Source organism: Berghia stephanieae, chromosome 12 (assembly GCF_034508935.2).
Source record: "Berghia stephanieae isolate SIO BIC M18660-M18661 chromosome 12, UCSD_Bste_1.3, whole genome shotgun sequence".
NCBI classification, from domain to species: Eukaryota; Metazoa; Mollusca; class Gastropoda; order Nudibranchia; family Aeolidiidae; genus Berghia; species Berghia stephanieae.
Genome location: NC_088371.1, coordinates 29,668,489 through 29,686,046, shown reverse-complemented (window position 1 = coordinate 29,686,046; position 17,558 = coordinate 29,668,489). Strand labels below are relative to the sequence as shown.

The 17,558-nt window shown below is 34.8% G+C and overlaps 1 protein-coding gene across 1 annotated transcript in view; it reads left to right on the top strand.

Moving 5' to 3' along the window:
- LOC144957629 (uncharacterized) overlaps positions 1-7,162 on the top strand; it is a 9,175-nt gene extending 2,013 nt beyond the window's left edge. Inside the window, exon 3 of the mRNA XM_078888973.1 lies at positions 6,622-7,162. Coding sequence (XP_078745099.1) covers positions 6,622-7,144 — 523 coding nt within the window. The 3' untranslated portion in view covers positions 7,145-7,162. The remainder of the gene's footprint in view (positions 1-6,621) is intronic.
- The last annotated feature ends 10,396 nt before the right edge of the window (positions 7,163-17,558 follow it).

Here is a 17,558-nt window from a genome sequence, read left to right as displayed (position 1 = left end):
CATAGTATAAGCCACTATAGCCTCTGACCTGTGACACAGCAACATACAGTTGTCCGTGTGTGAATATAGGTTGTGGTAAGAAAATCCTCAACGGTGAAAATACAAATTGAAAGAATTCTGGGGATGAAGGAGCTTTCGGAATGTCACTCCTTTACTTAACTTATGGAAAAACAAACACCCTGGCACCTTTACTAAAACTTATGACTAACCCTAATAGTAAAAAAAAAATCCTCCGATCTCGAGCTAACCCTAATAGAAAAAAAAACCTTGGACTGCTTTGAACTACCTTTCAATACTTCACAAATCAAAATGGTGGCCGAAAATCAAAACAATGGTCAAATTAGGAAATTTTAAACTTTCACAAATCTATCAAGGTTTGTTCTAGAGTTTTCAAAATGCTTCTATATGATAACAAATTGAATAAATAAACGCCCGACAAAAGATCAAAGGTGAAAATACAAATTGAAAGAATACTGGGGATGTAGGAGCTTTCGGAATGACTCCCCTTTACTTAACTTATGGATAAAAATAACACTCTAGCACCTTTCTTATGACTCACCCTAATAGAAAAAAAATTCTTCGATCTCGAGCTAGCCCTCGGACTGCTTTGCACTACCTTTCAATACTTCACAAATCAAAATATCGGCTGAAAATCAAAACAATGGTCTGTCAACTTTTGGTTGTTCTTCCTATCGTAAAAACACCAAACTGACAACTTTTTACAGTGACGAAATTGGTTGTTTTTGAGAGTGTTAGTGTCGTCGGTACGTATTTTATGATATCTGTGTGACTCAATGAAATTTCAAACAGACTTTAAATTATAAAAGGAAATCAAGTTATCTGTTTATCTATCTGTAAAAAATACATTTCTAATTTTCAAATCTTTCAGTAGAGTTGTGCGCCATATAATTTTTTTTATTGACTCAAATAAGCACAATGTTCTCCACAAAGCTATATTTTTTAAAGAAAGGATTATCGTACACCGCTAACTGCTCCCTAGATTCTTAATGTGATGGAAATACTCTATCACCAACGTAAACTATTGTCCATTACAAAATTGTTAAATCAAGCCCGTAATTGATGTGTTCTATTGTCAGGCTGACAATAATAATGGGCAGGTTATCATAGGGAAACTTTTACTCAAAATTCAAAATACAGATGTCGGCGACTCCGAAACGATTTTAGAATAAAACAAAACAAGGTGGTCACTATTTTTTTTAAAAGAAAAGATTTTAACTAAGTAAATGAATTAATGAATAAAATAAAACATAATGAAATGCCTACATAGATACAGAAATAAAGTAATTTTTTTAAATGGACTCCTAAAGATGAAGTTGATTTTGTAACATCTTAGCTTTTTATATAGAAAAATAAGCGTGGCTCAGCGGTACGGTCTTTGCTTCGTACCCAAAAGGTATCGAAATCGACTAGCCGCTTCGTTGTGTGGTCTTGAGCAAGTCACCTCGCCCTAGCTCACTTTGCGGCGCTGTACTGCGGCTGACGCCTGGATTATTCCAGTCTTCCTTTGGAATAGACCCAAAAGACAAATTTCGCCTTGGGGATGAATAAAGGCAATTTTATTTTATTTTATTTGTTATAATCATTTATTTTCCATAATTAACAAAGTCTTGTGTCTTCATTTAACCAATTAACTACCGTAAGACACATAATAATATTCAAATTAAACCAGACAATCGTCCTTCAAATATCGATCAAATTTAAATGACCCTCATCTTGGCAAAAACTCTCAAACCTGGGACTTTGATCAATACCTCACAAGGTCCCAGGTTTGACAAGATGGGTGGGGATCATTAAAATCGATTGTTATTTGAATGACGAGTTTTCTGGCCAAATTTTTAAATACGTGTTTTTCTGGCCAAATTTTAAAATACGTGTTTTTCCAGAGTACGACAATCAACTAGTTAATGACACGATATAGATGAAGAAGAAGCCATAATCTTAACTATATATACCTAGATAGTCGACTGCAGTTTGTAACTTCTATTGAATTAATTGGAGGAGAATAAACCACGAAAAGCCGATTTGTAAAGATTAATCACCTGACAAAGCCAGTCTAGAAACATTTCTTTTCATAATATATAGTGACATACGGCTTTAATTTAAAATTCTAGAATAACCTAGCTAGCTGAAGAAAATGAAGTTGGACGTGGAATTAATCAGAATAAGATAATTAAACATATATTATATTAACAGAAAAAAAATGTATTTTGGGATGTTTTCCTACTAACTAATAGCATGTTTAAGAAACATTATTTTTTGCAACCAAGATAAGGCAGAGACGTCATCACTGAATGAAGGACAACACAGACAACAACACGATGTACGGCTGTGTGGTCTTGTGGTATGACACCTCGCTTTCGGATATGAATGTCGTGGGTTTGAGCCTCGCTCGGCGCATAGTTGAGTCCTTGGAAAAGGCTCTTTACTCACATTCTGTCACCGTACTCAGGTGTAAAATGAGTACCTAGCCGTCAGCAGCATTGCCTCTGTCAGAAATAAAATGTAATATCGCCTAACAGGCATCATGTCCCGTCCTAAATGTTAAGTGTTGCTGTTGGCCAGAGACCAAGGGGTTCCTGGCCAACAGCAACAGCAACAGTAAAGCGCTTTGAGCACGTTTAATGGATATTGCTCTATATAAAAGTTCAATTTCAAATTTCTAATTTCACTTCACAAACTCTTCCCCACGGTCACTACCTATGTGCTTAATATTATAATATTCTTACACTCTAGCATTTTGGAATTCCCGACGTGTTTCCAACCGTTGCACGAGCTTGCGAGTGTGCGTTAGGAACAAAGTTCGAATTCCAAAACTTCTTTTATTCTAACCCTACACCGATTCAGATTTCGTCATCTTTGAATAAAAGGACATGTTCAAAACCATTCAAATGATATTTCTTTTAAAAGAATCAGAATTTTTGTGAAATTTACGCTTGATAATTTGATGTCACAAACGATTATTGTAAACTTGATATCATTACGCGTTACTATTTAAGGAGAGGGGTAGAATAATACCCTAGAAAGAGGAGCTACGACTAGAAGGGACAACTCGCCGTTCGCGTGGCACACACCACACTTGCCTAGTGATTTGTTAGCGCGTGTTAGCAACACGCTCCTTGGCTGGCCGCCGGTTTCGCCTGGCTAGACTAGAGGGGGAAGGAGGGGAGGGGAGGTCTAATTAAACTGGGCACGTGTGTGTGTACCCTTTGTTTAGTTATTATTTTTATTGGGCCATGTGTTGTAGACACCCATCAGTGACTCCTTGTTGAAATTTAGTCTTTTTCATTTTAGTATTGAGTGGAGATCTGTTCCCACATGTTATAGACAACAATCATTGACACTTGAGATTTCTAGATCTATAGTAGGCTAGTACTAATAAGATCTGATATATTATAGAGATTGAGTTGAACCCACCCAACCCCAAAATAAATTTTAAAATCACAGATTATATTATTATTATAATTATTAATTATTATTATTATTGTTATTATTATTATTATTATTATTATTATTATTATTATTATAATAATATAATAATAATAATAATAATAATAATAATAATAATAATAATAATAATAATAATAATAATAATAATAATAATAGATCTTTATTGTACATAAATATGGCAAGTTGTCATTTAGTTACACTTGTTATGACGTTATATAATAACGATAACATTGAACAGATATTTCACTCCTACTTATTCTCTCTCTCTCTCTCAAACACACACACACACACACACACACACACACACACACAATTGAGGAATGTGAGTACATTTAGTGAAGTTTGTGTGCCCCCCCCCCCCCCCGTTTCTCTCTCTCTCTCTCTCTCTCTCTCTCTCTCTCTCTCTCTCTCTCTCTCTCTCTCCCTCTCTCTCTCCTCTCTTCTCTCTCTCTCTATCTCTATCTATCTATCTATCTATCTATCTATCTATCTATCATCTATCTATCTCTATCCCTCTACCCCCCTCCTCTCACTCCATTCTCGCTATATTATATATATCTACTACCTGTCTGTCTATCTATACCCGACCCACCCAACCCCAAAATAAATTTTAAAATCACAGATTATATTAATAATAATAATAAGAATGATAATAATAATAATAATAATAATAATAATAATAATAATAATAATAATAATAATAATAATAATAATAATAATAATAATAATAATAATAATAATAATAATAATAATAATAATAGATCTTTATTGTCCATAAATATGGCAATTTGTCATTTAGTTACACTTGTTATAACTATATACTTATATTATGATAACGATAACATCGAACAGATATTTCACTCCTACTTATTCTCTCTCTCTCTCACACACACACACACACACACACACACACAAACACACACATACATACACACACACACAAACACTAAATGCAAACATAGAAACATACACATAAACATACACATCCATAAACAGAAAGGCAGGCGACAGCCGTATCTAGGGCAAACACTTAGCGAGGCACACGCACTTCGCGAGTCAGCGTGCGAGGGCTGTGACCATTGGCTCAAAGAAGGAGTGTCCCTTCTAGTAGCGTTAGCTCTCCTCTTTCTAGGATAATACACATGCCCTTACAAAGAGAACGTCGAGATAACATTGCGCATTCGTCTCTCTTGTCAACTGGGGAAATATATCGTTTGGTTCATCAAAAAAAAAACCCCGTTTATTTATTATAATTTCATTTGATAAAAGTATGTATATAACATTTTTAAAGTGATATCTCATTAACCAATCTTTATTTCCTCAGCTGATAAGAGAGACTCATGCGCAATGTTATGTTGACGTTCTCTCTGTAAGGGTATGCGAATAATACAGTTTAAATAACGCTATACATAGGGTGGGAGAAAAAAAAGTGGAAAAATTATGGCGCTATTTCAATAAAAAGTAGAAATCAGAAATATTCAAAATTTACAAACCACATGAACAAAACATTAAGTTCATACTTGCCTGGTTTAATTTAAAATGTTCCACTGGTTTAGAATCTATGCCAGTTTTACCAAAGTCGTTTAAAAATAACGATATTAAAAGTTTCCAAACTTGCGTCTTGTTTTAGCAGCGTTGTGTGTGCGTGTGTGTGTGTGTGTGTGTGTGTGTGTTTGTGTGTGGGTGTGGGTGTGTGTGTGTGTGACTTGAGTGGGAAATTGCCCTGTCGTAACGAGAAACAAATGACCGATCGGGGTCATTGTTGTAATGGAAAAACACTCAAACCAACGCAAAATATTGTCCATTACAACAATGTTAAAACAAGCCCATAATTGTGTTCGGCTATCAGTCCTGTAAATATGTGCACTTCTTATCGGCCATCAGTCCTGTATATATGTTCACTTCATATTATCCTTTCCAAAATAAAAATAAAAAGAATACCAAAAAAAAAAATTTTTTAAACCCCCCAAAAAACGTAGCAGTTCAAAAAAAATTCTACTCAAGAATTCGGTTTTAGTAACAGTAGATTGTGACGCGTAATGATGTCATTGCCACATCTCAATTGAGTTCAATAGTCTGATGTCACGACGCCCAGGAACGGCAAGCAGCGTGGTTCTAAACAAAGAAAATCAGTACTTTTTATTCTTCATGCTGGCTAGAGCTCTTTTACATGCATGTGATCAGAATGTATAAAAGTCAAAACATGATCAGATTTATGTTTTTCTCCTCTGGATACACTTTTATGCTCGTCGGAGAAGTATTTTATAAGAGCGTCCGACATTGTTCCAATAGTTTAGAACCATTTACTAAGTAACTATGCGTCATAATGAGGGAAGTGACATCACGACTGTTGAAGCGTATTGTTAGTATCGATTCATCAAAACATTGTGCCGTTTTGAGACGAATAATCAAATAATAATATGTCGCAAAATATCACCCCTATCTTTTATTAAGACGATTGTTTCATTCGTTAATTTTGAGAAACAATCATTTTAAAAAATGAACATATTTTGATTTTTAAAAAACATTACAGGTGAAGCCATTGGAGGGGTATAAACTAATAATAGTATTATTGAACTCTTGCATTTGAAATTTCTAACTCGTTCCAAATCCGAGCTAATCAAAGTTGCAAAGCGGCATTGGGAACTTGTTCGAAATTCCAAACAACAAAATCCTTATGTTCCTCATTCCCAATGGCGCTGTTAGATTTAACCCCAGTTTCCGTGGATTTGGTTTTCAATCTTCAGCATATTGTTTTATTATTGATTCAACCCGACCTTATACGAGATAAGGCCAGTTGGTCATATTGCATGTATATTGGTTTTGCAGAACTAGGAGCTGAGTGTTGGTTACCATGGCAATGACAATTTTAAAATATGACACAAATACACATAGAAATTCACTTAAGATAGGCATTCGTCAGCAAGACTTTTATTTATTTTTATATTGGTTTATTCATCTATTTATTTATGTATTCATTCATTTATTTATGTATTTATTTATGTATTTATTCATCTATTTATTTATTTATTTATTTATTTATTTATTTATTTATTTATTTATCAGTTTACTTGTTTATTTGGTTGGTCCTCACAAGATAAATTCAAGATTGATTTTTAATTCCTTTCTTTCTTTTCGTGTCTCTGTACGCAGGCCAGTTTCAAAATCCCCAGGTAGGAATCAACAACCTTTCATGGACATATTACGCATTTTTGAAACAGGAAATTCCAAGAAAAGAACAAACAGTAATCGGGAAAATGTCCTGGAGCAAAGTGGACAACGTTCGTCACCGATGACCATTTTGTCTGGCAGCAATAGCAATAACAATGATAATCAAAGAACACCTTCCAACCGAGACCGATCCTCAAAGACGACTGCATCTCGAAATGATGGAAGAAAATTGGAAAAAACAGTCAAATTTTATGATCGAAAAACAAAAACCCGCCAAAAACCCAAAGGTCGTTGGAAGTTTGGACCCTGGAGAGGCAAAAGATCAGTCGATTTGGAAGTTGAAGACGCACAGAGTCTTGAGAAATACGGTTTGGGCATGGCTAAAGATGCTTTAGATTTAAAAAATCATAGACATGATAAAAACTCTAAAGAAATTATGAATATTCAAATCCAAACCGAATCAATGGGTGAAAGGAAAAAAACGATGGTTTCATTCCAAATTTAGCGACCAGAAGATTTGAGAGGTAATAAAAGTGATGCAGGGGCTAACGTCTCGAATATCAACATAGAAGACTTAAATGGCATTAATATTCTGAGAGAAAGAAATTCTACTCAAAACGAGTTATTTCAAAGTCTAAGGAACGATAGTGATGGTAAAATGTACACGGAAACCCTCCTTGGCCATCTAGCGGAAATTGTGCATCATTCTAATAATAGAAGTGAAATTCAAATTCTAAAAATAGAAATGAATAAAGTGTCGAAAAACAAAATGGACGATTTGGAAGTAAACCAAAGCGAGAATGAAGGAATACATGGCATGAACAAGCTTCATGTTTCTTGGCAACGGGAGGATATTGAAGAAAAATTAGACACGAGTAGGACAGTTTATCAAGAAAATCATAATAAGGTAGTAAATGAAAGGAAAGAGAATGAAAATGGTTCTAATTCAAAAATATCACACAACAATGGCGAGCATCTTTATCTTCGTAAAAACGGTGGTAGATTTCATTTTCGTCTTTTTGACAGAAGGGAAAGAAATGAAAAAGGTTCCATTTCTCGTAAGAGCAGATTAAAATCAAGGATTCATTACATCCAAAAGATCGTCAATCGCAATTTTAAAAACGATTTACGATTTCAGTCATTATTCCAATACCCTTATAAGTTTATCTCATCTTTGGAAAGGAATATGACAAATATGATATATCGTTTAATTCCAGTCAAATGTCCAAATCCAAAAAATGAAAGACCTTATGCTACCTTGTTAAAACACAACGTGACGTCATTGCCTCTGTCTTATAACAAAGACACAAACGAGACAAGTTCAGATCTGGCAAATGTGTTGACTCAGAAAAACCAGACACCGATCACCCATTATGAAACCCAACGCCATAAACCATCCACGGCTTCAATGCGTCCCAAAATGTCTACTTCCAAATTTCATACCAAAATTGGACGTCACCAAATGTTGACTCACTCCACCACAGTAGCTCTCCAACCTCTAAAGCCAATGATACCTAAATCCAAATTTCAGAAGTTAGATATTATGTCATTTCCTCCAACAAATCTAAAAGCCGGAAGAATAAGTTTTATGAGACCAATGTCGTCACCGACTGCTATTATCAAGCCAAAGCCTTTGTCTAACTCTCCAATAAAATCTGGTAAAATAAGAAAAGAAGGTTCCAATGTTGATAAGAAGATTAAAGCTTTGATCTATTTTACAACACATATAATGCGTGATCAATATTCAGGCCATAAGATTTGAAACCTTAAGAGAATCTCTCTATATCCTAAATCAAATTTTAGATTTTCAGAGTAATAATTTTTGAACCATTATAATCTTAACTTATCTTAATTAATCTTACTTTATTCTGTTTAAGGTTGAATAAATGATTTATTTTTATCCGATACGATTGCAAACAACTTCAAGCAAAATCTCAAATAACAGCATGGTATGTTACCTTCATATAGAATATTTTACGAATAGAAAAAAATAATGAAAACAACAGTGCCCATTTTAAAAATGACAACGTAAAGTCAAAGTCAAAGTCGAAACTAATTATCATAAGATAATAATAAGATCTTTATTGTCCATGAAGGCAATGTTTCATTTGGTTACAGCATATACATAATATACGCAAACAGACTTGAACTAAACAAAACAAACAAAAAAGATATAGAAGTTATTTGAAACTGAATACAAATTTTAAAAAATTGTACAAATTAATTGTACAGATTAATAATGGGTAATGGGTAAATTTCAGAGAAGCTAAATCCGTGTTGTAGTTATAACATGTTTAGATAATGATTCAAGGCGATAATATTCACTTTAGTTCGAATTATTTATTGCTTGAAAAACGAAAGTAGGAAAATCACTCGAATTAAGAGTTGTCATTAATAGTGGTCAAGAATTGAAGTGATTCCAGACAACAGATCATATGACACCTATCAGGATGAATCGAAATTGGTCCATAGAACAAGCGTTCTAGTGTCAAATCAAAGATTATTCCATGATTTCACTTTTCGTTTAAGTGAACGAGTTCTGTCTTATTTTGCAATGTATTTGAATGTATTCCTTTTCTATTTAGTTTAGAACTCACATACTTCTAGAAACATAATATTATTGTATTAGTTAAACATTCACGAACGTATCTAAGTTCATGCAATTAAACCGATTCTGCTGTAACAATTTTAGATATGTTTCTTATGTCACATTATCACCATTGCTTTTTTCACCCTGGGTCAGGGTATAGGCCACAGACGAACAGTTTCCATCCTTCTCTATCCTGAGCTAACTTTTTGATCTCGTTCCATGTCTTATCACTTCTCTGTATATCAGCTTCTTTAATTCTTCTGTTGTCCTTCATAAATTCTGTAACATAATTGTCGTAATTAGTTAACGGTTTTGAATTATTGTTTTGTATACATTTGTATCATATTTTTTTCGTGTGTTTTACTATTTTAACAATCCAAATGGGTGTATCTACTAAGTTTACGTTTTCTTTTCAGTGGAAAATGTTTTGTTGAATAATTCAATAGATTTTCATCTTGTTCTTAATATTGATCAAGCATCAAATGCCTACATTCTTCATAATTGCCTTATCATAATCAAAGTAGTTTTCGTTTTTTTTCCTTATAACTTTTTTATGGGATAAATGTATGTATTTATGTATGTATATATATATATATATATATATATATATATATATATATATATATATATATATATATATATATATATAATATATATATATATATATACTATATATATATATTATATATATATATATATATATATATATATATATTAAAATTATATATACAGTAGATCATGGTCACATTTACCGATTGGCGTTAGGTGGCCTATACTATGGTATCAATCGACCCAGCATCGCTAACAAGAAGTTACTCTAAAGTATTACTTGTCTGATTATATCTATGTCTTGTTAGTTTTGTTGCCTTTTGCTCAAGAAATGCATCTCGGGTGGCCTCGAAAAACTGCAGTAAAAAACTTGACAATATTTGACCTATTTTATGAGTGGAAAAAGAAAATCCCCAGTATTCAAAATACATGGTAAAATGAATGGCGAGGAGTGACTGAGAAGTTTGTCTTTAAACTATCCCAAAAAATCAATCTTTTCTCTCCAATAATGTTTGTAAATTTTTATTGAACAGAATTTATATATAATATCTCTACTTCTGGAGGGGGGGGGGGGATTACATTATTAGATATTATACTGAACAGATTAATAACTGCACCACTTTGAAGTCAATGAATCTCACGTAAGCTATATTATATTCTCATATCTTTATCAAATAGAAGATTGTTTTATTCTTAACAAAGTGGTATGTAACGCTTTAGAAATTGGTTTTATGAATATGTAGAAAAAAGTCACAGTTTTCAATAACCTGTGCCTCCTCTCTAATGTGTCTGACTCGTCTTCTCGATTCTCATTGATTGAATGCATTGTTGAATTTGTTCATGGGTGATATTTTGTTCTATTCTTCTATCACTGATCGAATATGAGTGTTGCAATGTTCTGGGCTGTTCTTTTCCCCTGACCTTGCGACCAATGACGTCCCATAATATGTGCTAGCTAGGAGAATGATCGGGCGATCTACTGAAGGTCTGTTCCTTTAAAACATCCCAACAAATTATTGCCACGTGTGGTCTGGCGCTGTCATGTTGGAATATTGGTATACTACTAATCCCTCATACCACTTTTTGGTCCCACATGAGCATGCAAATTTCATTCAAGTAGTTCCATTGAGAACCCCCCCCCCCCCCCCCCCCCCCCCCGTCAAATGGTTGAACCTCGACCACGTTTTCTTGAGTTTAACGTGTATTTCTGGGTTGCCTATATCTTTATTTTACAATCTCCATATGAAATATTAAATCAACTCGCATCCAAAATAAACAGATTTCACGTGGGGTTACACCACTAATATGGTGACGCAGTGTTCACTCAAAACGAAGTCGTCAGTGCTCATGGGTCAAAACATGCCCGAGATATATTTTAGCATTCTACGTTATAACCCGTCTTTCAAGCGTCTCCTGACAGTGTTTTGACTGATTCCAGCTCTTGTTGAACTGAAATGGTCAAGATGAAAAAGTTCACGAATAACATTTCTTCATTTTCATTTGTTACTCCTTTTCTTGTGCGCCTAGGTCTCTTGTTCACACTCACGGTGGTGTTAAATTCTCTGGACCAAACGAACGACAGAGGAGTGGCTGCACCCAAAATAGTTACCTATTGTGATCAACCAACAATTTATTGTCCCACCTTTGTGAATCGGTTAACGAATTCATTTTGTCGTTATAAAGACAAATTGAATTATAAATAACTGCGGAACAAGTAGAGCAAATGCAACGGTAAACCAGAACATTGGATGTTGTCTTAGAACCTTCTTCTGTTCAAAACAGTGATATTATTGTGCATTCGGGCGGCACGACGCAAAGAAAATGCAGAATTTTACTATCAATGGCAATGTGGCATTTTGATAAATTATTCTATTTACTGAATATCAAAGATTCTCACCATATCATAGCTTGTTGGACTAAGAGAAAGATGTATTTTTCTAAGATAAACGTCATTTGTTGGTTACTGATTTCACTATTTATTTTGCTGTTCAGTATAAAATTGTTTCCAGATTACAAAGAATAATCTCAGTATCATCTTCCTTTAATTTTAATGTATTTTCTACCATCCAAATCTTAACAATGTGTATACGAATTTCCGTCTGTCTTTAAAATGTCATACTTCAGACAGAGGCATACGTTGAAGCAATTGTGTGTCATCCCCATGAAAGTGCATTTCTGGGACTTTTCGTCTCAAAACGGTTTTTTATGGATTAAGTCAGATCTCTAATAAAACATTTAAACTTGGCACAAGTATCATATATTTGACCATTCATTCAATGTTCAGTATCTGAACCACCCCCAACACAACACTGTTTTGAAAAAACTTGTCACATCTTGTTATAATCTGGCTCATATCTCTCCTGTATAGGATGTACAATAAAGGACCCGGTATGGAACCTTGATGCACACCAATTCAATTCATGCTGCTTGGACTCAATACCATTGATCAATAATACTGCATACAAGCGAACCGTGATAAACGATCAGAACCATTTCCCGACAGGTCCGGATATTCCAAAATGTTTTGTTGTTTTTTGCTAATCGAGTTAGAGGAACTTGGTGGTCAATTGTGTTGAAGGTCACGCTAAGATCAAGATGGACGATATCTGAAACTTTTCCATCCTCAGCCTCCTTGACTCTGCGGGTTCTCCACCAGTAAACTCAAAAATTTCATTTCTGATTATTTTAACTTTTTATAAACTTTTAGGTATCCGCTTCATCATGGCATATCTAATACCAGTTTGAAAACAACGGAATCCTGATAAAGCTAGCATCGCCGTACCAGAAATATTGTTTGACTTTAAGTACTGTTGACTTCATCCGTTATCAATTCGCCTCAATTAGATAAAGAACAGACAAGTTAAGGAGCAACACCAGGTGTTGACTTTAGGCAGAAGTTGACTTAAAGAGGGTTGGATTTATGCGGAGTCTATTGTAATTTAATTTTAAATCGATTTTTCGTCACCTGATCAACCCAAAACAATACCAGACCTGCCTACTAATACGAATAATTCGTAGAATTACGACATTTTGGCTCCAATTTCAGAACTGCAGAAGTATCTCAAAAGTCATTAAAAATAATTAAAAATGAAAGAATTTTGAACTGTTATTACATACTTGTGAGGGTAATTTTTTTAAACTACAATTTCTATCTCCTAAGACTTACGAATTAAAAAATATTCAAGTAGGTAGGTCTGTAATACCACTTTGGAGTGAATGGTCACATCTTTAAAATAATAATCGTGTTGAGAAAGGATCAGGAAAGCAATGCTTTGGTGAGGATTGTTTAGAAAATCCAAAAGACTTGTCATACAAGAAATTTCTGTTATACAGGAATAATCCTGGAATAAATTTGGAGAAGAATGTGTTGTGTTTTCCATCAATTATTTTCTTTTTAAAATTGCTTTTCTTTTTTTTTTCCCCCGACAGACTTGACAGTACTGGACCAATTTTGACTATTGTTTTCTAATCAAAATTTTCGTTTACCTAGAACGATCCTGTTTTTGTTTGTTTTTAAGGGTTTTACGGTGCTTGCAACACATTAAAGCCATATCAGCGCCAGTAAAAATGAAGAAAATGGGATAGTAAAATGTTCTAGAATTACAATTAAATCACCCAAGAAAAGGGAAGACAAAGGGGAATTGGTTCAAATAGGAAACAGATGTAGATTCCAAGAGCACGCTGTCAAAGTACTTAGTTAGAGATCACCTAAAAGTCTCATCCAGACACAAGCACATGTCCCCACTAAGAGGAATACACTCAAATGTTTACAAATCATATATAATATGTAAACAAAACATAATACATTGCATAACAGTAACAGAGAGATGATTTACAAGACAAAAATATCATCTCCCAAAAGTAACTATACATTTGACTGTTTCCCTACTCTCAGCCAAGGTATCCGACCACGGCCAGGACAAAACCAAGTAATCTCATTCCAAGACAAAGACAGAAAGCATATTGGAAAACAGATATAGGGGTATAGAGAACACAGTAAGTACCTCCCCGCTCACTATGGGAGGTAACGAACCTCACCCAGGAGAATGTAAATCTGAAGCTAAAGCACTAGAGAAAGGGTTAAACAAAACAGGACTGACTCAACTGGGAAATAGAAAATTCCACGAACAATCCACCGCTGTGCCTGTTTTGACATTATCTCCAAGACCCATCCAAGCACAAGCTTATGATCCAACTATAAAGGAATCACTCAAATGTTTATAAAGTAGAGTTTCAAAGACAAAAAAAAAAAGAGAATATAACAGAGAGATGAATTACAGAGAGAAAAAACTATCTCTTTAAAAAAGGCACCATTCATTCAACTACCACCCTCTTAATTAAGGATACCTGCCTGCCCCGGGGAGAAAAACGACCAGTGCCAATCCAGAACAAAGGCACAAGCAACGTGGAAAGGGAAAACAGATAAAGGGGGATCGAAGAAGGCATTACAATAGTGATTGTTTTTGTTTTTAATTGTTGTACGACGCTTGCAACACATTAAGGTCATATCGGAGCCAGTAAAAAGGAAGAAAATGGGATAGTTAAAAGTTCTAGAATTACAATTAAATCACCCAAGAAAAGGTAAGACAAAGGGGAATTGGTTCAAATGGGGAACATATGTAGATTCCCGAAGCATACTATCATTGTGCATGGTTTGAGATCACCTAAAAGTTTAATCCCGACACAAGCATAGGCCCAAACGAAGAGGAACACAGTCACATGTTTATAAATCATATGTTCACCAAAATAAAAAATACAGTACATAACAGAGAGACGATTTACAAGGGAAAAAATTTCATCTCCCAAACCTAAAACCATACATTCGACGGTTTTCCTCCCAGCCAATGACTCCGGTCAACGGTCAATACAAAACTAAGTAATCTCATTCCAAGACAAAGACAGAAAGCAATTGGAGAACATATATTAGGTAAGTACCTCACTGCCCTCTGGGAGGTCAGGAACCCCACCCAGTTGCAATAGTGATGTCTCCGCCCACATTGGGAGGTCAAAAGACCCCATCCAGTCCGTCCATTTTGGAGCAAAACACAAGAGCAGGACAAATGAAACATTGACATTTTGGAGCAAAACACAAGAGCAAGACAAATGAAACATTGACATAGATTTGGGAGCAAAACACAAGAGCAAGACAAATGAAACATTGACGGAGCAAAACACAAGAGCAAGACAAATGAAACATTGACGGAGCAAAACACAAGAGCAAGACAACATGAAACATTGACAGACATTTTGGGGCAAAACACAAGAGCAAGACAAATGAAACATTGACGGAGCAAAACACAAGAGCAAGACAAATGAAACATTGACGGAGCAAAACACAAGAGCAAGACAACATGAAACATTGACAGACATTTTGGAGCAAAACGCAAGACAACATGAAACATTGACATATTTTTTTTTAAATCACACAACACAATGACATTCCCATGAGTTTATTTCTCATCATAACGAGATGTCAAGCAATAATTTCACATGTACCACATGTTTTCAAATACTGGAATAACTAATGGATGGCACTTGGAACAATAAGGAGAGAGAGAGAGAGAGAGAGAGAGAGAGAGAGAGAGAGAGAGAGAGAGAGAGAGAGAGAGAGAGAGAGAGAGAGAGAGAGAGAGGAGAGCGAAGAGAAAGAGGGGAAAAATAGAGTAGAGCGAGAGATAGAGCGAGAGAGAGAGAGAGAGAGAGAGAGAGAGAGAGAGAGAGAGAGAGAGAGAGAAAGAGAGAGAGAGAGAGAGAGAGAGAGAGAGATGGGGAGGGGTATGTAAAATGAAATAGAAATAGGCATTTTGATGGATAAGGCATTTGTCTAGTGAGATTAATGTGACCCATTATGCCAATAATCTGGTGTTATGTTAGAATGAACGGGAAGATGGACATTGGATTCAATAGTCTGATGTCACATCGCCCAGCAACAGCGAGCAGCATGGTTCTAAACAAAGAAAATCGGTACTTTTTATTCTTCATGCTGGCTAGAACTTTTTATATGTCATGTGATCAGAATGTATAAAAGTCAAAACATGATCACATTTATAATGTTTTTCTCCTCTGGATACACTTTTATGCTCGTCGGAGAAATATTTAAGAAGGGTGTCTGCCATTGTTCCGATAGTTTAGAGCCAGTTACTAAGTTACTATGCGTCATTACGAGGGAAGTGACGTCATGACCGTTGAAGCCTATTCGGTTATAATTCAAAATGACTGGAAAAGGAAAGTTATATTATATTCTTTTTTGTTAAATATCTGGTCAACATAAAATGTCTGCATATATATTTTCATTATATTGAGAGCTTTTTTAAAGATTCAGTATATTATTATAATTAAAAAACAAAAACAAAAAAAAACTCTGACCACAGTGAACTGAGAAAGTATGGCTCCATATTTACCATAGAGTTGATACACTGCTTGTATTTATTTTTCATGTTGCATTCCAGATATTAGTATAATTTCAGCGATGATGATAATATGATCACAGTTGTACTTAAAAAATTATTCATGTCACCACATAATATAATACAGTGGAACCTCCCGATCACGACACCTCCGAATAGTGACAACTTCCTGATAACGACATTGACCCCTGGTCCCGATTTTTTTTCTATTGAAGATCAGTAAAAAAAACCCTCCAAATAACGACACACTTTTTGATAAAACCTCCGAATAACGACATCATTTTGCCGATTTTCGGCAGTTTTCGTAGATATCTGATACTGATACTAAAAATGCCGAGTATGAAAACTCAAAGTTTATTAAAACAATTCCTGCTTGAACCAATGAGAACGCAGCTTTTGAAACCAATGAGAACGCAGCTTTTACCACCAGTAGGTCCAATGAGAATGCAAGTTTCTCCAACCAATGAGAGAGCAAGTTTACCGACCAATGACAAAATAACAAGGATGATGAACCTTTTTTTACATTTTTAATGGATAGAGAGAAACAAAAATAAAAGTTAAAAAAAAAACAAAAAATTAAAAATTTTAAAAATAACCAAACAAAAAGAAAACAAAAAAACAAAAAAAATAAAATAAAAAAACATTTTTAATGCGGCCATGTGTTCCGTTGTATTCAAACAGCTGTTCACATGCCGGTCCCCAGCCTGGATAAACTGCAGAGGGAAAATGGTACTGTTGTGGCGTGGTTAATAAAAACTGGTCTCGCTGGCCTTACCACGCCCACTTTATCCGCCATCTTGGAAACCTCTAAAGATCGACACCTCCGGATAACGACATAAAAACTCGGTCCCGTGGCATGTCGTTATCGGGAGGTTCCACTGTATATTATATTGCCAATATTAAATAAAATTTTGAACTTTTGCATATCTTTCATTGGGCAGTTATTGCGTACTCTTATTTTCAAAGTCTCATTGAAGACATAACAATATCACCAAAGATGTAGAAGAAAATCAAAATCAAATTGTACTTTAAAGGTATTTACATCTCCACATTTGAAGAGGTCAGTTCGATACCATGCCCAAGTCAAAATGAATGATGACAGTTATGATGCTAGAAAGTACTTTCCACCAAAATTAAAATACCCAGCTAGCCATTCTATATGGTAGGCAGGGGGTAAGAAAAAAATCCTTGACTGGACCAGTGATCTATCTTGGTCCCTCTGCATGGGAAGCGAGTGCTCTACCAGCTGAGCTATTGGGACCCTCTGTAATTACTGAGCTTCAGGAAAGAAAAAAAACGATAAATCAAAGGAATCTCTATGAAAACGAAAAATCAAAGATATTTCCATGCTGCCTGGATTTGAGACCAAACTG